General features: G+C 39.1%; 1 protein-coding gene and 2 pseudogenes across 1 annotated transcript in view; all 3 read right to left on the reverse strand.

Annotated features, from left to right (window-relative positions):
- Positions 1-21,985, reverse strand: part of DNAH12 (dynein axonemal heavy chain 12) — a 209,317-nt gene that overhangs the window by 169,475 nt on the left and 17,857 nt on the right. The window contains exons 9-16 of the mRNA XM_014582892.1: positions 20,395-20,583; positions 18,300-18,456; positions 16,174-16,265; positions 9,975-10,153; positions 5,706-5,841; positions 2,634-2,759; positions 1,341-1,475; positions 599-792 (exon numbers count right to left, since the gene is read on the reverse strand). Coding sequence (XP_014438378.1) covers positions 599-792; positions 1,341-1,475; positions 2,634-2,759; positions 5,706-5,841; positions 9,975-10,153; positions 16,174-16,265; positions 18,300-18,456; positions 20,395-20,583 — 1,208 coding nt within the window. The remainder of the gene's footprint in view (positions 1-598; positions 793-1,340; positions 1,476-2,633; positions 2,760-5,705; positions 5,842-9,974; positions 10,154-16,173; positions 16,266-18,299; positions 18,457-20,394; positions 20,584-21,985) is intronic.
- LOC102480546 (major facilitator superfamily domain-containing protein 1 pseudogene) lies at positions 7,467-8,860 on the reverse strand (annotated as a pseudogene).
- LOC102480970 (mortality factor 4-like protein 1 pseudogene) lies at positions 12,237-13,607 on the reverse strand (annotated as a pseudogene).

Consider the following 21,985-nt stretch of genomic DNA (forward strand, 5'->3'; position numbering starts at 1 on the left):
GGTTCGAGTTCCAAATCTGGCAGCTTGCTTTCTCACTTTCTCTCTCTCTCACTCTGTCCCTCTCTGGTCAAATTGAGATAAACAAATGAATAAATAAATAAAGTTAAATAAAATAATTCTTTAAAAAAGTCAACTTTTGAAAATCCAAATTACATTCTGATATATTAATAAAGTGAAGAGGTACCTTATTAGCACTTGATGCTTTTTCTATATGGCATTTAGTTCTCTTTAAATGGTTGAATAAGTCCTACTTTTAAGTACTTAGTGAAAAAAATAAAAATCAATTTATATGTTAAAAATCTCTTTACATCATTTGCTTAATTTTTACTACATCATCATAAATTTCCATGTTGGGCTGGCCTCAGAACACAGCAATTAAGTGCTATACAAAGGAAGCCAGATCTCACATGGCCAAGCAGGGTTTGAGTCCTTGCCCTGGCATCTTGAAAAACTTGCTGAGCTCATGAACAAGCCCAGGATGCTGACTGGATGGAGAACTAGAGAAAAATGTGTGAGGGTTATTTCTCTCCCTCTCTTTCTCTTTCATGTGTGTGCTTGCACCTCTGTCATAAACAATAATAATTAATTAACTAGTTACCGTTTTTCTGTTCGCTGCCACTTCAAAACAAAATTAAAAAACTTCTGATAGGGCTCAATATTAACTTTTAATTTATCTAGTTCAGGATATTTTGTCAATTCCCATTTGAAAAGTTCTTCTTCTTTATTAATAAATTGAACAGCTTCTTCAGATTCCTGAATACGTTTCTGTAGTTGTCTTACATCTGTCACATACTGAAAACAAATCATTTTTTATCTCAAGAAATATCAAAGTAATGTTACATAAATGAGATCATATAATACTGCATTAGGATATGTCCTTTCATTTATACAGCAATTTAAAATATTAACTTTACAACATTTCTAGGACAGAGAGCAAAAGATACAGTTGTATCTACTCTACAAATAACAAATAGACAAGTCAGTCATAACAAAGATCACATATATAGAATCAGTCTAGGTCAGGTCTAAGAGTCCAGTCTTTATTTGCTATAGCAAGAATATGTTTTTCTTCATTTTAAAACTTATGTTGGGGCTGGCAGGTGGTATGGTGGTTAAGGGTGCTGGACTCCCACATGGCTGACTGCGGTGTGAGCTCCAGATTTGGTGGCTTGCTTTCTTACTCCCTCCAGCCCCTTCTCTCTCTCTCATTCTATCCTTCTCTGGTCAAATTAAAATAAATAAAGTTTAAAAATAAGTAATACATAAATAAAATTTATGTTAACATGTTCTGTATTAAACTGAGGGCTGGCTATAGCTATTGTCTCATATATGAACCAAACCTGTTGCATGCGTTCCAGCTCTGCAAATTCTGTAAACTCTTCCATGCGGCGTGATTCCTTTTCTATTTCCAAAATCAGTTTCTCTCTCTTGGCTAGTAGTTCATTTTCCTTTTTATGTTTAGTATCCTCAATGATCTTTTAAAAATAATTTAATCATGTTAATTATTTTATTGCAAAGAGTTATCAAATCAGAAATCTAAATGCTTTGCATAATACTAAAAATCATCAGTAAACATGAGTACAAAAATAAAACAAGGCCAATGACTGATATAAAACGCAAAGAATAATGAACTATATAGAAACATTTTCCTAGCTCTCCAAAGTGACATTCACAACTCTTACTTATTCATTAGATAATTTAATTATTTAGCAGATTCAAGGATAATAATAACTCCCGTATACTGAGCATGTACATGTTATTTATCAAGAACTATTAAACATTTTACCTATAGAACCATAGGGATCATTATTATTACTATTTTAATTTCAGAAATAAAGAAACTGAGGATTATGAAAGTCAAGAGACAGGTTCAAGATCATAAAATTATAAAAGTCAAAATCTAGAATAGGCTTGGGTTTTTTGGCTAAAGCTCATGCTTTTATTAATAATTATTTTATTTAACATTATTATTATTATTATTTTAATATTTCCAGAGAGACACACACAGGGAGGGAGAGACAGACAGACAGAGAGAGAGAAAGCAAGCCTCCGGGTCTGGGACTTAAACCATGTTTGGCCATGTGGGAGTCCAGCACCCTTGACCACCACACCACCTGCTGGCCCCAGCTCGTGCTTTTTTATATCATCTTACTTCCTTCCCAGCTTAGTATAAACTAGTTTACATTAGGATTTTTTCATAATTTGAACTATATACAATCTGATATAAAATTCTAAATCTGCTTCCTCTTTTGTCTGTGATATTAAGCAAGTTATTGAAGTTCTCTGAGTCCCATTTTTCTCATCTATATGATGGAGGAAATATGAGCACCTGGGTTTTCTCTGTGTACTGAAAGATTTAATAAAGAGAAAGTACTTAGTTCAGTGCTTACTATTATTAATTTATACAACAGCTACAGCTTCTTTAATGTCAACCCCACAATGTACCAGCCCCTGTGAGTTAAGCCTAACAGTCTGTCATAAATCTACAGGGACATAAATGTCAACTTCAAATTCATAACGACATGATGTTACTTTTTAAAGATAGATAGATGTCAAATAGGTATGAAAATAAAATGTATGCACTGTGCATAAAATACCAGAATACAAAAATACATATTGAAATATGTCTTTACCTCATCGTTTTCATCAAAGACAGGATTAATTTTCTTAGGCCACAAGAGGACAGCTGCATTTAAGGCTAAGTCTTCTTGAGAAAATAGAAAAGCATCTAAAAAGTAAGACATTTGGCGTTTGGATTCCTAGAAAAGAAATTCCAGATATAATACACCATATAGAAAATCTAAGGCATTATGAAAAAGAAGTAAGGTTATTAACTGACACTTTACATACTGTCTAAATCACATGGGTATTTCAATAGCTGTAGTATTATTTATTTGGCTTTGGGTTGCATAAGAAATTTTTTTGTAGTTTTGCTATGGGTCATATGTGCATGCTTGAGAGAAAAAGAGACAGAGACAGAAACAGAGAGAAAGTAAGAAATCGCCACCTAGGGGAGATGGCCATGCCACAATCCCTTCTCCATTTTTCTCTCAAGATTTTGGGCAAGCATACACATATGCTCGACATGATAAGGACAAAAACAAAACTGTCATTCTATGTAAGTTATGATGATGATATATGTAAATATTCCAAAATAATCTTCAGATACATAATTAAAATTAAGAAGATAAACTAAGAGACCAGCAGATGGTGTAATGGTTATGTTGCTGGACTCCCATATGACTGACTGTGGTTCAAGTCCCAGACCTGCTGACTGGAAACTCACACCAGGCATATGTGCGTATGTGCCCAAAATCCTTAGAGGGGAAGGGACTGCAGCATGATTATCCCCCCAGAGGGTAATTTCTCACTTTCTGTCTCTCTGGCTCTCCAGCGAGTGTACATGCCCTATAGCAAAAACCTCTCCAAAAAAAAGAATCTTAAAATTTTTAAAGTAAAAATTTTTAAATAAAGTATGATTGTTTTAAAAAGTGAGGAAAAATTGAGTGATGGAAACTAAATTAGTATATAAAAATAATTTTTTAGGAGGTTTTTTTTTTTTTTTGCTATAGGGCGTATGCATTCGCCAGACAGAGAGACAGAAAATGAGAAATCACCCCCTGGGGGGATGGCCACATCACAATCCCTTCTCCTCCATTCTCCTCTCGGGATCTTGGGCACGCACGCACACACACCCGGCGTGAGTTTTAAGCCACTGGGTCTGGGACTCGAACTGCGGTCGACTACATGGGAGTCCAACAACATAGCCATTATTCCAACTGATGATCCCTATAAAAATAAATTTTATATTAGAGCCTAAAGTATAAAATAAATACAGTTGGTACTTTGCACCTGTGGGTTCTGCATCCACGGATTCAACCAACTATGAATCAAAAAATTTGAAAAGATAAAGAAAGAAAGAAAGAAAGAAAGACTGACAATGGAACAATAAAAAATACAAATTTAAAAACAATATAGCATAACAACTACTTACAGAGTATCTACATTTTATTAGATATTATAAGTAATCTAAAGATGAATTAAAGTATACAGGAGGATGTGTATATGTTATATGCAGTTACTAGGCCTTTTCACATAAGGGACTTGAACACTTGGAAATTTCAGTATCTATGGGGTACTGGAGCCAAACCCCAGATACAGAAGAATTACTACATCCATTAATCCATACTGATATAAATAAATGATTTAATAAATTAACAAGGGTGGCAGAAGACAAATCTACAATGCAGAAGAATTCCAAAGGAGAGAGAGCATGACTTCCCACTTTTTAAGTGTGGACTGTATATGATGACTTCTTTTCAAGGGTCACAGAATAGAAAAGGACAGAAGAATACTGAAGAGATTAGACTAACACTTTTTCTAGGTGATCAAAGCCAACATCAATAATGATGAGTTTTTTATTTTTAATTTTTTAAAGATTTATTTTATTTTTTTATTTATTTTTATTTGACCAGAGAGGGACAGAATAAGAGAGAGAGAGAAGCAAGATGAGAAAGCAAGCCACCAGGTCTGGGACTCGAACCATGGTTGGCCATGTGGGAGTCCAGTGCCCTTAATCACCATGCCATCTCCCAGCCGCACAACAGTGATAAGTTGTGTTGATACTATATATCCTTGATATGAAGTGATGAGAATGGCATTTACCTCTGTGAGTCTCTACCCCAAAACCCATACCCAAATCTAATCATGAGGGATAAAACATCTCCAAAGAGCCATCCTACCATATACCAGACAAGTTCACTTCAAAACTGAGATAGGTCACCGAGAACAAGAAAAGTCTGAGAAACTGTCACAGCCAAGGGGAGCCTAAGGAGGTTTGATCTTGGATAGGATCCTGGAATGGACACAGCACATTAAGAAAAAATGGAGGAGGGCCACAGGTGACATAGTGGTTAAGATGCGGGACCTGGTGGGTTGAAAATCATACCAGGCACATATGCGCACATGTGTAAAATCCCAAGAGTGAAGAAGAGGGATTGCAGCATGGCCATCTTCCCTGGGGGGTGATTTCTCGCTTTCTCCTTTCACTGTCTGTCTGTGCGTGTGTGTGCCCTATGGCAAAAATCAGGAAAAAACAAACAAACAAACGACAACAATAAAACGAAGGTGAGCCAGCCAGGAGGCATGGTGTTTAATGCAGCTAGATCCCATGTGGTGAACTGGCCAGAGTCCCAGCCCTTGGTGCTTGAAAGACCTGCCAGACATGTGTGTGTATGCCCAAAATCCTGAGAGAAGGGATTGGGGTGTTGCCATTCCCCACAGGGAGTGTTTTCTCTATCTCTGTCTCTGTCTCTCTGTCTCTCTTTGGCAAGTGCATGTGCCTTCTGGCAATTTTTTTTTTTTTTAAGTTTGTGCCCAAAATCCTGAGGAGCGTGGAGAAGGGAAGGGATTGCTGCAAGATCATCCTGGAGGTGCTTTCTCAATTTTGTTATCTCTTAAAAAAAATGATAGAGATATGATAGCTGTATCTGATTACTCTAGGGGAGAGAAAGGGAGAGGAAGAGAAACTAGGATCAGGAAGTCATTTGCAGAGGTCACAAGGGTGCTGGCAAGATCCTACTTCTTGATCTAGGCAGTGGCAACGTGATTGCTCACTTACAGCTATTTATTCAACTGCATGTTATACATTTCTAAATGTATATATTTCATAATAAAAAATTATTCAAATATCAAAGCTTTCTTACCTTGATTCTAAAAATCAACTGTTCGATTCCTAAAGTCCGGGCTTTTTCTACGAAGGATATCAGATCCATCATTTCTTCTGTTGTCTCAGGGACTTTCAATGCACGCTCTCTAATTGCTTCAAATTCACTGCAAATACTAACGTAATATTTTATTTATTGTAATTAATGTCACTGTAAATTCAATAAATGTGTTATTATGATTATTACATAGTAGGAATTGTGGTATCATAAAAATAATTGGATTCACTCAGTTATATTAACATTTTTTAAATTATCTGATATAATTTGGTATACATGAGATATCTATAAGATTAAGGTGATGTTTACACGTGAAATTATGACATATTAAAATTTTTTCTAGTGATCTCTTCAACCCTCTTCAATGTCTAGATAAGCAATATTGTATAAAGCATATTTGAGATCAGACAGCCCTAAATCTAAATCCTGCCTCAGCTGCTCCTAGCTTTGTGATCTTATACAAATCTCTGAGGTTCAGTTTCCAAATTTGTAAAATGAGGCTATTAACATTCATCTTGCAGAACTGTTGTAATGCAATAATGAGTACAAAGGGCCTACCACATAATGCACTCTCATTTACTGGTAGCCATCATTATAATTATAACAATCAGTTTAGTATTATTAGTGTATCTTATAAAACATGACAACATAGCAAGTAAAAAGATCAACCCCTTTTATATATTTCTTTCAATCTACAATTCCCTTAGAATATCTTGTGTAAGGACAAACTTAGATATCTTACAGCCATTACTCTACTAAAACAAATTTCATAGAATTTATTTTTGCTATGCCTTAAAATATCTGCATTGTCATGCCATTATCAGAAATATCAGGCAAAAAAAAAAAGACATAAAAACAAAGGATAAAAAAGTTAAGTAATTTTTTAAAATTTTTAATAAATTTTAGTTCATACTGATATTTCAATTATAGTATAGGGAAGAGAGCTTCATACACTTTAGGAATGGCAAACAGGCCACAATGAACAAGTATCCAAACACTGCTTTATTTCAATTTTTTTCCCTTTTTTAGTGTTTTATTATTCATATAGATAAGCAATTAACATCATAATTTGAAGGACACTTTTTAGTTATTAATTAGACTATAAGGAAAAACTGTAGAGAAATATAAATTTATATCCATAAGGGATTAAAGTCTTTGTAAGAGAAATAAAAACACAAAAGAATCAGAGATCAGCCCTCACTAACTACAGAGAGCAGAGCCCCATTTGCTAATCATGGTGATGAAGAGACTTCATTAAAAAAAAAAATCTTTCACATACTCCCTATTAATTATTCCCTGCCACAAAATGGAATGCCTATTATAATGCCATTGTTTATTTTGTATAAAACAGCCTTTCTAATCCCCCTCAAAAGTATTTTTTTCTGCTATAAAAGGAAAAGGCCATATACCTAAGATGTACTTAATAAAATGATCTTAATACAAGACCCAATGTTTTCCATTTCATACTGTCTTTGCTGAAGTTCACTTTGATGTTCTAGAGGAATTTTCTAAACTGCTCACTTTTGGTTAGGCTAAAGGAGAATTCTTTAGCAACCCACAAAACAAGACACAGGCTAACACGCTGTTCACAAATACACTTTGCAATAGGTATATCTGAAATAGAAACAAAACTTTCCATCCATTATTTTTCCTAATGATGAAACTCTAAATACGTTTTTCTTTTTAATGGAGGTTTTCAAACCAATGATGTGTGCATACCATTCTCACAACACAGACTTAAACTTATAATTCACTATGGGCAAGTTCTATTTCTTTCCTTGGCCTCACAGAATAATTTAGATTCCCACCTTGAGCATGGTTTACCATGTAGAGAAAGACCCACAGATAAAAGAAACAAAGGCAGCGAAGAGAACTTCTAAAAACATATAGCCTCTAGTATACAATATCATGCCGGCAATGATGGAAATGACTGCCAGCCCGAGATTCTGAATGGACTGCATGAAGCCATATGCAGTTCCCAGCTGAAGCTCAGGAACTACAAATGCCACCCTCAGCCACAGCGCAAAAGCCAGCAATGAGTAGGAGATTCCCAGAAGACACACAGCAATCCAAGGGTTCTACATCGTAAAGGGCAGTGTCACGTGAGACTCAAGAGTGGCCGCCACTGCACACAGAACCCAGATGATGTTCCTCCCTGTTTTATCACCAGGAGCCCAAGTACTGGGGACATGGGAGCTGATAAGACATATACGACATTGTTAATTGCACTTGATGCCTGGGAAGAAAATTCAAATTTCTCTATAAAGAAAATTTTCCCAAGTCCAATAAAAGAGAACACAGGAACATAATAGCAGACACAGATGATAAATAGGAGCCAGAGGGCTAAGAAGTCCTTCACATCGATTAATTTAATAATTCCACCTGTTTTTTCTTGTTATTTATGAAGAATTCTCTCTGCTCTCTGATCAAGTAAGCAAAAGCCAAGGCACAGATAAGTGAAAGAATGCAGGTTATACCCCCAAGCATAAGTGTGACACCAATGGTTGTGTGACCAGCAGAACCCAAAGAAGCTTCAATCTCAGAATACAGCCATCCCATGAGGTATGAACCTCATTTGCTGTACTTCCAATAAGTTGGAGTCCAAACACCAGATTTAATTATTTGCCTTTAAAATCAACTCACCGCATATGTATTCTGGGCAACCGCTAACAACTCCCCACCAATCCCAAACACAAACCTTCCAAATTCCATCAGCCAGAAAGCATTAACTATTCCACCAAGAGCAAAAACAACCTGTCCAATGCTGACAAAGCAGTTAAAAATAATTGTGTCCCAGTCCAAAGACTATGTATTTGGAATACTCAGTCTATCAAAAAGCCATCAAAGAAACACAAAACTACATTGGGCCATGAATACCAGGCATACAGCAACAAGAATTTCATGGTATTCACATACATATCCTGTTTAACCTGAGTCTGAAGGGCAGCAGGACTATCATAGCAAAAATAGCTGCCGAAGCAAAGGAAGCACATCAGCAACAGCACCAAGAGCCGGTGTGCCAGGTGACTGGAGTTGCAGAGGGCCCACAGTGCCTTGGGAGTGATGGAGGCCTCCTCTGCCCACCTGGTCCCACCACCTGGCAGCAACGCCCACACTTCCTCGTCCTCCTCCTCCATTGCACCCATGAGACACAGCGAGCTCAATTTGGTTTTTAAAGTTTATTTATTAAAAGAGAGAGAGACCCCAACAGGGTGTTGTCAAACCACAATCCACACACCACTCCCGGGTCTTTCAGCCAGTCAAGATCACAGACACTTCTGCAGGCATGTCCAGTATGTTCAAGTCAACTCTGGAACCTAACCAGTGCCTTCCCATATGGCTCTAGCAGTGTACAGCAGCACCCTGCCACCTGCAGCACAAGTCACACTCCAATTACTTTTCTTTCTTTTTTTTAAAGGCTTATTTATTTATTTTGTTATTATTTTTTAAAATTCGATCAGAGACAGAGAGAGAGTAAGAGAGAGGGAGATTGAGAAAGCAAGCCACCAGGTCTCGGATTCGAACTACTGTTGGCCATGTGGGAATCCAGCACCTTAACCACCATGCCACCTGCAGGTCCTTGATTTTTAATAGCCCTGGACAGGGGCCAGCAGGTAGCATGGTGGTTAAGACACTAGACTCCTATATGGCCGACTGCAGTTTGAGTCCCGGACCTGGCAGCTTGTTTTCTCACTCTCCCTCTCTCTCTCTTTCTCTCTGGTCAAACTGAAAAAGAATAATAATAAGTTAAATTAAATTAATAATTATTTAAAAACAAACCATCAAAAAGCTCTGCATATACAACAGCAACAAATAAAAAAAAAACCACCTGGGGGTAGCAGGTGGCATAGTGGTTAAGGTGGTTAAGGTGCTGGATTCCTACAAGGCCAAGGTTCGAGTCAAGGACCTGGTGGCTTGAAACTTATGCCAGGCATGTGTGTATATGTGCCCAAAATCTCAGCAGGAGAATGGAGAAGAGATTGTGGCATGGCCATCCTCCCTCGGGGGTGATTTCTCAATCTCCCTCTCACTATCTGTTTCTCTTTGGGGAACGCATAAGCCCTATGCCAAAAACCTGAAAGGAAAAAAAAAAAAATCCACCCAAACATAGAAGCTTACTTAGGAGTCAGCTATGGAGGAAAAGTTGTTAAGTATTTACATATTTTAATATTTTGTTTTTAAACAAGAGTTATTTTAACAAAGTGTTTCTCTTAGCAATATAATTCTGAGTTTGCAATTAATTCTACTTACCTTTCATTTTCTTTCCTATGTTTGGAAGCTATGTCATTCAATAACATGTTTGCAAAGGTTTTTGCTTTATTTGTCAGGCCTGTCTTCAGATCTTCACAATCCAAACGCACCATAGGGTAATGAACCCACTGAGGTAAAAGCATTATTTCTGAAGCAAGACTGAAAAATTTTTCTATAAACTTAAAAGAAAAATGTTTTTAATTTTAAAAATGATTAGATTTTTCTATCATGATTTTTATACTAGATTATGCTGAAATTCTTAATTATATAATATGAAAGACAAATGCAAACCCATTTCTTTTTGCTAAGTGACTAAAGTTTTCTCCTGTGTTGCATAATTCTTTCTTCACTTACCCTCTTAGTAAGAAATTTGCCAATCCACCAGTACATCAAGTACAATATCATTTATAGCATCAAAATCTAGACATTTCACAATGTGAACATATGTAATTTTTCTTTCTTTCTTTCTTTTTTTTTTTTTTTCTGCCGGCCCCTACACTATCTGATTTTAAAACTTACCATTAAACTACAGAAATTAGAACAGTGTGGTAATGAGCCACTCAGTGGTGTGACAGTTAGGAAGGCTGGACCCCATACAGCCAACTGCATAGTTTAAGTCCCAGTGGCTTAAAAACCATGCTAGGCATGTGTGTGTGTGTGTGTGTGTGTACCTAGAAACTCAAGAGGAGAAGGGATTGCAGCAAGGCCATCTTCCCCAGGAGGTGATTGCTCACTTTCTATCTCTCCAGAGAGCACACACACCCTATAACAAAAATATCTCAAACAAAGATGCTTAACATCATTAGTAATCAGGGAAGTATTGGGGTCAGAAGGTGGCACAATGGTTAAGGCACTGGACTCCCACATGGTCAACTGTGGTTTGAGTCCCAGACCTGGTGGCTTCCTTTCTCACATTCTCTCTCTCTCTCTCTCTCTCTCTCTCTCTATCTCTCTCTCTAGCAAGCACATGTGTCCTATAGCAAATTAAATACTAATATTGATGATAATAAGTAAAATTTAATAAAATTTAATCAGTGAAATACAAATTGGAATAATGGTTACATTGGTGGACTTCCACGTAGTTGACTGCAGTTCAAGTCCTGGACCTGGTGGCTTAAACTCACACTGGGCACATGTGCGTGTGTGCTCAAGATCTGAGCAGAGAATAGAGGAGAAGGAATTGCAGTGTGGCCCCAGCGACATAGCTATTACCCCAACTGTTGGTCCGCAAAATAATATTTTTTTAAATAAATAAAATAAAAACTCTCGCTGAGCACATGTGTGTGCATGTGTACCCAAAATCCGAAGAGGAGACTGAAAGAGAAAGGATTGCGGCATGGCCCCCAGAGGGTGATTTCTCACTTTCTGTCTCTCTCTATCTCTCTGCTGAAATGCCCACCCTAGAGCAAAAATGTTTCTTTTCTTTTGAAATTTTAAGAAAAAATTTATTGAAGATCTGAAAAACAATTCCTAAAAGAGTTCAGAAAACTGTAGCTACACAAGGCATTGAGTCTATCATATTAAAATGTGCATTAGACACAAATACAAAACCAAGAAACAAGCCACCATTCTTCAACAATTTGAGTGAAGATAATAACTAAGGAACAACATGAATGACTTGCAAAGAATGGGCTCTTTACTTAAAGCACCATTTAAAAAAAAAGAGAGAGAGCACAAGTGGAGAAATGTGTTCAGTTATACATACTGAATAGTACCTTGGGCACTAGTAATCAGAGCATTTTGTCATTTAGCATTCAAACATATTATAAAAGTGTGTAGTATCAAAGGAATAGAACCACCAGCATTAAAAAGCAATTTTGTCAAATAGGCAATTAAACACTGTACAGTATGTCTCCATTGTCCATCATTGATTGCACTGGTAGCAACTTTTAAATGAAAAGAAAGAAAAGAAAAAGGAGCCAAACTCCTTTTATTTTCTCTGTTGAAAATCAAACAGAAAAAAAAAAAACATCAATTCTTTTTTGGGGGGAGAGGTTTTTGCTATAGGGCGTGTGTGCTCGCCAGAAAGACAGACAGCAAGGGAGAAATCACCCCACAGGGGAGATGGCCACACCACAGTCCCTTCTCCTCCATTCTCCTCTCGGGATCTTGGGCACCTCCATTCTCCTCTTGGGATCTCGGGCATACAAGCACACACGCCTGCTGTGAGTTTAAGCCACTGGGTCCAGGACTCGAACCGCAGTCGACTACATGGGAATCCAGTGATATAGCCATTATGCCAACTGTTGGTCCCAACAAACATCAATTCTGTTGTATACTAACATCTTCAAAGTACATCGTTTGTATAAGAGAAGGACTAAGAACAAAAGTGTGTTTACAGAGATCCAAACATAGGTGAGTGAGTGCGCCTCTCACATAGCTTTCTGATGGTACTAGGCGGGGAGCCACTACATAATTGCTGGCACTAAACAAAGTTGCAGAATTCTTTGCCAGGTACTTTAGGAAATTATGAAGATAATTCGGTAATAAAGCAAGGCTCTTCTCTTCAAGAGGTGTATAGCCCAACATCGCACCAATCTGTACAAATAATCTCAGTAGATGAGGCACTCCGTACACCTGGGACATGGGACATCAGGGTGATCTGTGAGGATCTCAGCACACTGACGTCTCTCCAGCTTGTAGAGTAGCTGAGTGCCCAACATGACGTTCAAGTATTCTTTTATCTCTGTCACAGCTTCATTAAGAGCATACTTGATTACTGGCGCTTCCTTGAGATTTCTTATAATTTGCATAATCCTCCAGAATGGACTCTACCTTCTTTTTGGCAGGAAGATAAAAGAGTTGTTTTTGCCTGGCAATTAAATCCCAGTCATCAACAAGACATGGTTTTAGCTCTTCGGAATCTTTAACTTCAACTCTGTTCATGAATGCTTCCTCATTTTCAACAGTAGGATCTACCCGGGCCCTTTTCTTCCGAGGAGGCTGAGGTGTCTCACTGGTACTGCCACCATCTTCATTCCGGGTGTTTTCTGTTTGTTCTTTTCTTGTTTTCACCTCAACATTTTTCTGTTGCAGACCAGATGCCTTCTTTCCTAGCTCAGCTCCTCTCATCTTGCTCTCTGCATATTGCTCCTGATTGACTTTTTTTTTTTGAGAGATTTTCACTGTAGGGCACGAGCGCTCGCCAGACAGACAGAGAGAGACATAGAGACAGAAAGCGAGAAATCACCCCCCAGGGGGGATGGTCACGCCACAATCCCTTCTCCATTCTCCTCTCGGGATCTTGGGCACGCACGCACACGCGCCTGGTGTGAGTTTTAAGCCACCGGGTCCGGGACACGAACCACGGTCGACTACGTGGGAGTCCAGCAACATAGCCATTACGCTAACTGCTGGTTCCCGCTCCTGATTGACTTTTTGAAGTTCTCGCTGTTTCTGCAGATTGGTGTACATGTGTCTGAGTGCTCTGCTCTCTGGAACCCATTCATCCCAATATTTATTCCAACCACTGTAATGTATAAAATATTTTACTTGCTTATCCTTTATGGCAACTTTCACACACTTTACTTCATAAAAAAAGAAGTCCATGAAAGCACAGAATTCTCTTACCCTCCTGAAATTTAGGCTCCAGATCCTGCTTCAGTGCCATTTATAAGTGATTCACTACCTCCTCCTCCCACTGCCCCTGAGTCAAACCTCTTTTATATATATATATATATATATATATATATATACTTTCTAAATCGTACATTAAAAATAAAATATAGTCAATAGAAAAGGAGAAGGTAAAGAAATATGATGTAGGGCCAGCAGATAGCATAGCATTACACTGCCAGATGCCTACATGGTTGACTGCTATTTGAGTCTCAGATCCTGTGGCTTAAAAAATCATGCCAGGGGACCAGCAGTTAGCGTAATGGCTATGTTGCTGGACTCCCCTGTAGTCGACCATGGTTCAAGTCTCGGACCCAGCAGCTTAAACTCACACCGGGCGTGTGTGCATGTGTGCCCAAGATCCCAAGAGGAGAATGGAGGAGAAGGGATTGCGGCGTGGCCATCCCCCCTGGGGGATGATTTCTTGCTTTCTATCTCTATGTCTCTCTCTGTCTTTCAGGCAAGCACACGCGCCCTATAGCAAAAACCTCTCCAAAAATAAAAAATCATGCCAGGCACATTATGAGTGCGTGCCCAAGATTTCAGGAGGAGAATGGAGGAGAAGGGATTTTTGTGTGGCCATCCCTCTTGTGGGGTCATTTCTTACTTTCCCTTTCATTGTCTCTGCCTCTCTTGTGAGCACAAGTGCCCTAAGACATAAACCTTAAAAAAATATATATATATGGTGTAAGCCTAGTTTAAATAAAACAATGTCCCTTGACAAAGTAGGGATCTTTTTTATTCATTTGTTTTTCCCTCTACTGTCAGAACAACCTTTCTAAAACTCAAAGTGCAAACTCTTGAGCAAACATAGCCCAAGATCTTAACCATGTGATTCCAATTTCTATCTCCAGTTTCATCATATTATAATTCTACCATGTGACTTTATTTCTGTTACCTGTTCTTCAGCTAGTCTGGCTTACTTGGTATTCTCTCTATGTCAATATCCTCCTGCCTTAGCTTCCTGAGTCACTAGGATCACAGGCACAGGCTATGATACTGGCTCTTGCACACAGAGTCATGCTATGCTGTCCATGTTGGCCATGAATTTGCAATCCTTCAGCCTCAGCCTCCAAAGCAGCTGAGCCTACAGGTGCATATCACATGGCTACTTTTTAGGATGGACCAGGAATGGAACCTGGGCCTCCTATGTGGTCTCAGCCTGCCAAGCAACAGTATCAATCAACATGTGCTACCATGGCTAACTCCACCTGTGAACACTTTTGGTCTTTGTTCATGCTACATACCTTCTCTTCTCTACTTAGAAACATCTATTTTGGGGCCAGGAGGTGGCATAGAGATTGAGGCACTTGATTACCACATGGCCAACCGCGGTTCAAGTCCTGGATCCAGTCCCTTGAAAATCGTGCTGGGTGCAAGTGCATGCATATTCAAAATCCCAGGAGGAGAAAGGATTGTGGTGTGGTCATCTCCACTGGGGGATGATTTCTCACTTCCTCTCTCTCTGTCTCTCTCTGGTGAATGCATACACCCTATGGCAAAAAACTAAAAAGAAAAAAAAGAAATCTCTGCTTCAAATTCTAGTTAATCTCGGGCCAGCAGTTAGCATAATGGCTATGTCACTGGACTCCCATGTAGTCAACTGCAGTTTGAGTCCCGGACCCGGTGGCTTAAACTCACACTGGGTGCATGTGCATGTATGCTGAGATACCAAGAGGAGAATGGAGGAGAAGGGATTGCGGTGTGGCCATCCCCACTGAAGGGTGATTTCTCACTTTCTGTCTCTCTGTCTCTGTCTTTCTGGCAAGCACACATGCCCTATAGCAAAAACCTCTCAAAAAAAAAAAAAAAAAGTAAAAATTCTAGTTACCTCTCAAAAAAAAAAAAAAAAAAGTAAAAATTCTAGTTAATTTTTTTACTTCTTCCATGAAACTTTCATCAATTTATCAAATAAAAAGCAATCATTCCCGCTTCTGTGTTCCCACAATATTTTGTCTGTATTTCCATTCCAGTACTTATCTCAGTATATTATAGTTATTAGTTATATATCAGGTTTCCAGGTCAAGAAAAAGCTCCTGCAGACAGTGATTATGTATTATTTCTTTCTTTTTTCCTTTGGGATTTGCCAGAGGGCACGTGTGTTATCCAGAGAGAGACAAACAGAGAGAGAAAAAGTGAGACCATACCACCCCCACAACTCCCAAGAGGGATAGGCATACCACAATCCCTTCCCCATTCTCCTTTTTCAATTCTGGGTGCACACACATGCATGCCTGGTGTATTTTTCAAGCCACTGGGTCCAGGATTCAGCTGTGTAGTCAGCTATGTGGGATCCAGCCGCCTTAACTACTATGCCACTGGCTGGCCCAGGTATTCTTTATTTTGGCCTCACCAACTTCTTGCCAGGTGTCTGAATATGGTGAGGAAATTTCAGTTAAATGAATGAGTGAATAAATAAACAGCTAAAGAAATTATAAGGTAAACTAATGATTTACTAAAATGATGTTTTCAATAAAAAAAAATCTACCTACTTTAATTGAAGCATATCTTTCCTAGTATAAAAAGACTCTTAATTTTAAAAAGAAATTCAAAAGACACTAATAAAAGCTGAATTACCACTTACCTCTGTGTATTCATCAAAAGTATGATCTTCTGCCTGAAAAGTCTCTATCATCTTAACTGCAGTCCCATCAAGGAGCCAATTATAGTTTGTAACTGAAAAATAACAATCTGATTAAGATTTTAACAGTATCCTTTTTAAAAAGTAAAGGGCTTCTTGTATATGATCATAGAATGGGGTACCTTCTCAACAGAGTATTTAGGTACATAGATTACTACATTTTAAACAATAGGTAGGGTAAAGAGACAACAAGCAAACCAGGTTAAACACAGACACTTTAAAATAAAGGTGATAGAGTATTTAAAGCTCTTAAAATAACTAAGAGGTACAGATATTCCAGTTAGTAGAAGATTTTAGTTAATATAACGTTAAATAACTACTATCCATCCTGACCTTACACACACACTTCAGGAAACTATAGTCCAATAAAATTAAGCTTCAAGTTATTCAAAACTATACTAAGAAATTACTTTGCTTTTGTCTTTGATTAGGTCCCTTCATATTGCAGTATCTCATCTTTCTTTTCTTTAAGAGAGATTTTTGCTATAGGACACAGGCTCCTTCCAGAGAGACAGGGTGACAGAAAGCGAGAAACTACTCCCCAGGAGGGATGGCCACGACACAATCTCTTCTCTTCCATTCCATTCCACTATGCCACCTGCTGGCCCTTCTTTCTTTTCTATTTGTTTTCTTTTTTCTTTTCTTGGAGAGGTTTTTTTTGCTATAGGGCGCATGCACTCGCCAGAAAGAGAGTCGGAGAGACAGAAAGCGAGAAATCATCCCCCAGGGGGATGGCCACGCCACAATCCCTTCTCCTCCATTCTCCTCTCGGGATCTTGGGCAGGCATGCACATGCACCCGGCGTGAGTTTTAAGCCACCGGGTCTGGGATGCGAACCGCGGTCGACTACGTGGGAGTCCAGTGACATAGCCATTATGCTAACTGCTGGTCCCTCTTCTATTTTTTAAAAAAGTTTATTCATTTATTTCTTCCATGAGTAAGAGACAAAAAAAGAGACACACAGAGAGAGAATGAGAGAGAGGGAGAATACTCTATTTTTAAACATTATTTTACTTAACATTATTTCTTTATTTATTTTTATTTCTTTATTTTAATTTGACCAGAGAGGAACAGGGAGAGAGAGAGAGAGGAGAGAGAGAAAGCTACCAGGTCTGGGACTCAAACCATGGTTGGCCATATGGGAGTCCAGCACCCTTAACCACCATGCCACCTGCCAGCCCCTTATTTATTTTATAGAGAGATTTTTTTGCTATAGGGCATGTGTGCTCACCAGAGATACAGAGAGACAGAAAGCAACAAATCACTCCCCAGGGGATGGCCATGCCACAATCCCTTCTCTATTCTCCCCTCAGGATTTTGGGCATGCACACACACATGCTCAGTATGAGTTTTAAGACACTGGGTCCAGGACTTGGTCAACTATATGGGAGTCCAGTGACATAGTCATTATGGCATCTGCTGTCCCAAGAGACAGTACTCTCAACAGAATGACACCATGATCCACCACCAGGCTCATTCATCCCCATCAGGGATAACCGTACACCTGGTATACGCGGGTCTGGGATACGAACCGCAGTCGACTACGTGGGTGTCCAGCAACATAGCCATTACGCTAACTGCTGGTCCCTCTTTTCTATTTTTTGTCTTCTGACTTTATTACCCTGCTCTAGTTTATATTCACCCTTTGGGCCAGATAACAAAGTTCAAATTTCTTGGGTTTTATCCTTGACTTGCCAAAAGTCGTACCTATATTCACTGTGTCTCTCCCTGCCTGTATGCACTCTATCTCTCTTTTTTAAAAGAGATTTTGCTATAAGGAGTATGTGCTCACCGGAGAGACAGAGGGAGAGCGTGAGAACACACCCCATGGGGGGATGGCCATGCGACAATTTCGGGATCTTGGGTACACTTGCCCAGTATGAGTTTTAAGCCACAGAGACGGAGACTCGAACTGCAGTCAACTATGTGGGAGTCCAGCGATGTAACCATTACCCCATCTGCTGGTCCCATTCCCCACTCTTTCATTACCACTCCAGACAAGTAAATATCTGAGCAAATTCTGGTGAAAATAAAATTATACAAAGGCATATTATAAATGTCATATATACCATATGTCTCATAGTGTTTTCTTGGACCTTCTAAATTCTGATGTATTGCCACTTTCACTTTAGTAAGAGCCCACTGTAACACGTGTTCAGGAAGTTCCGTATCAAGATTTACAGATGTTGACGTTCCTGTCAGCCAAGATTGTACTGTTTGGACATTCTAACACAAATAAAAATAATAATTTGCACAATAAATATCTAACCATGGTTTTGGTTTAGGACTACAGTCCTCCATGTGGGAGTCCAGCATCTTGACCACCACACTACCTGCCAGCACCTAGCCCATACATTTATACATGCTTTTGAGAGTTCAGTGGTCCAAGAAAAGATAGCTTGATGAAAAATAATGATTTAAAGTTTTATACTTGATAATCTAACATAAAAACTAAGGTTGGAGGGACCAGCAGTTAGCGTAATGGCTATGTCGCTGAACTCCCATGTAGTCAACCGCAGCTCAAGTCCCGGACACGATGGCTCAAACTCGCACTGGGCGCATGCGTGCCCAAGATCCCAAGAGGAGAATGGAGGAGAAGGGATTGCGGGGTGGTCATGCCCCCAGGGGAGTGATTTCTCGTTTTCTGTCTCTCTGTCTCTGTCTTTCTGGCAAGCGCACCGCCCTATAGCAAAAACCTCTCCTAAAAAAAAAACTAATGTTGGAGGGACCAGCAGTTGCGTAATGGCTATGTCACTGGACTCCCATGTAGTCAACTGTGGTTCACATCCCGGACCTGGTGGCTTAAAACTCATGCCAGGTGCGTGTGCGTGCATGCCCAAGATCCTGAGAGGAGAATGGAGGAGAAGGGATGGCAGTGTGGCCACCCCCCCCAGGGGGTGGTTTCTCACTTTCTGTCTCTATGTCTCTCTCTGTCTGTCTGGTGAGCGCACGTGCCCTATAGCAAAAACCTCTCCAAAAAAAAAAACCTAAGGTTGGAGACCAGCAGATGGCATAATGGTTATATCATTGTACTCCCACTTAGTCAACCGCAGCTCAAGTTCCCAACCAGCAGCTTAAAACTCATGCAGGGCACATGTGCTTTCGTGCCCAAGATCCTGAGAGGAAAATGGAAAAGAGATTGTGGCATGGCCATCCCCCCGGGGGTGATTTCTTGCTTTCTGTCTCTCTCTGTTGCTGTCTCTCCGGTGAGCACACACACTCTATAGCAAAAATCTCTTTCTAAAAAAGAAACACACAGAAAACTAAGGTTGAGTTTTCCATCATTCAACAAGTACTTATAGAATAACTATGATATCAAAGTAAATATATTAGAAAGCTCTAGAACAAATATAGATTGGATTTTGTTTTTCTTTTATTGCCAGATAGTGTATGCTACTCCTTAGAGAGACAGAGAGAGAAAAAGAACCCCCCAATAGAATCTGGGCACACTGCAATCCTTTCCCCACTTCTCTATTTAGTCAGGATTCTGAGCACTTGTGTAAATGTACCTAGTAAGTGTTTCAAGCCATTGGGCTGAGACTTGAACTGCAGATCAGCCATTGAGATCCAGCTCCCTTAACTACTAAGCCACAGTGCTCGCTCAGTTCTTACACTTAAAAAGTTCACAATTCAGTAAGGGAGAGGAAACATACAAAAATACCAAATAATTACAAGAAAAGGTTTTTTTTTTTTTTGAGAGATTTTCACTGTAGGGCGCGTGCGCTCGCCAGACAGACAGACAGAGACATAGAGACAGAAAGCGAGAAATCACCCCCCAGGGGGGATGGTCACGCCGCAATCCCTTCTCCTCCATTCTCCTCTCGGGATCTTGGGCACGCACGCACACGCGCCCGGCGTGAGTTTTAAGCCACCGGGTCCGGGACACGAACTGCGGTCAACTACGTGGGAGTCCAGCGACATAGCCATTACGCTAACTGCTGGTTCCCAAGAAAAGTTTTAAGAAAAAAGGAAAAAAAGGCAGTATCTCCAGCTAGGAGACATTTCAGAGGAAGTACTTTCTAATTTAAAAAAACTTCAGGAAGAAAAATAAAAGAATTATAGTATTTTACTTACATGTACATTTTATAGAAACTTATCTCAAATAATTTAAAATGCTGAAAACAGTCATTTAAAGAGCTTTTACGAGTAAGGATGATGTACTACCTGCAGGGCTTCAGCTATCCGCTCTATCAAACCCAAAATGACATCTTCTAAATCTTGAAAGGTAGGATAAAAGTCCATTTTATCATCATCAAATGTCAATTCCATCTTAAATATTGGTAGTCTTCGTTGATCTTGTGGGTCAAAGAGTTTTACAAATCCTTCTACAGTTCTTCTTAAGAAATCCTTTAGCTGCATGATATCATAAATTACTATTATTTTAGAAACTATAGATTCAACTTTTAACTAAAATCAACCTACTGTTTGTAGTTAAATCTTTCCATCAATCCATCTAGTCTTGAAAATTATCCATTATTTTCACTCAGCATAATATGCGTAATATATATATATATTTTTTTTTTTTTTCACTACAGGGTGCATGTACTCGTCATGACAGAAGTGAAGAGAGAGAGAAGTGAGAAGTCTTACTCCCAGGGAAGATGGCCACACTACAGTCCCCTCTCCATTCTCTTCTTGGGATCTTGGGCACATACACACATGTGCCCAGTGTGATTTTTAAGCCAATGGGTCTGGGACTCAAACCACACAGTTGGCCATGTGGGATCTAGGACCTCAACTTCCACACCATCTGCTGGTCTCAGCATAATATGTCCCTAATAAATGTAGCCTAAAATAATAAATAGAACAATATATGTAACTTTAATTTTTGTATAAAATGTCAACAATATTAAAATGGCAACTCAAGATTTTCTACATTCTTTAGTAATTTTGTCCTTCAAACAGGAAACAAACCAGAAGACCAAACGATTTGCTAAAGACTTCAGGCCTTCCACCTGAAGGTGAAGGTGTAATGGTGTGGCATGCACACTGAGTGACACAGAGTGGTATTCTAGAGCTAGTTCCTATTGTCACAGAGCCAGTTAAATATTCAAGAATTTTGTGGGCCAGTTGCAAAATTAAGAAGCTTGAAATATGCCATGATGGGAATATTTATACCACAGAAACTGGCAAGCACTACAAATTAGGGTGTTTTTATTCCTCAAGAGACAGATTTCTAGCACACCACCAGGTAAGGTGAAGTCACTAGAAATTAGAAATATACATGATGAGTTTCTAAAATATAAATAATGCATTCTTACACAGAACTAACTGATGGTAATTTAGTCCAGCAGACAAACATAGATCTTAACAATCTTCAAAATGTTCCTCTATATTTCTTATCAAATACACATAGTCTTCTTAAAAGGTTAAAGGTAGACAGAAAATCATGTATATAAGTTAAAGTGTTACATAGTGGGGGGACCAGCAATTAGCATAATGGCTATGTCGCTGGACTCCCATGTAGTCGACCGCGGTTCACATCTCGGACCCGGTGGCTTAAAACTTACGCCGGACACATGTGAGTGTGTGCCCAAGATCCCGAGAGGAGAATGGAGGAGAAGGGACTGTGGTGTGGCCATCCCCCCTGGGGGGTGATTTCTCTCTTTCTGTCTGTCTGGTGAGCGCACGCGCCCTATAGCAAAAACCTCTCAAAAAAAAAGTGTTACATAGTGGGTATTAAATATGTATATTACCTCTTTTTTTAGTGCAAGGGAAAATATAAGAGCTTTTGGAAATCTTTACCAAAATTTAT

This window comes from Tupaia chinensis, unplaced genomic scaffold (genome assembly GCF_000334495.1).
Source record: "Tupaia chinensis unplaced genomic scaffold, TupChi_1.0 Scaffold143906_1, whole genome shotgun sequence".
Taxonomy (NCBI): Eukaryota; Metazoa; Chordata; class Mammalia; order Scandentia; family Tupaiidae; genus Tupaia; species Tupaia belangeri.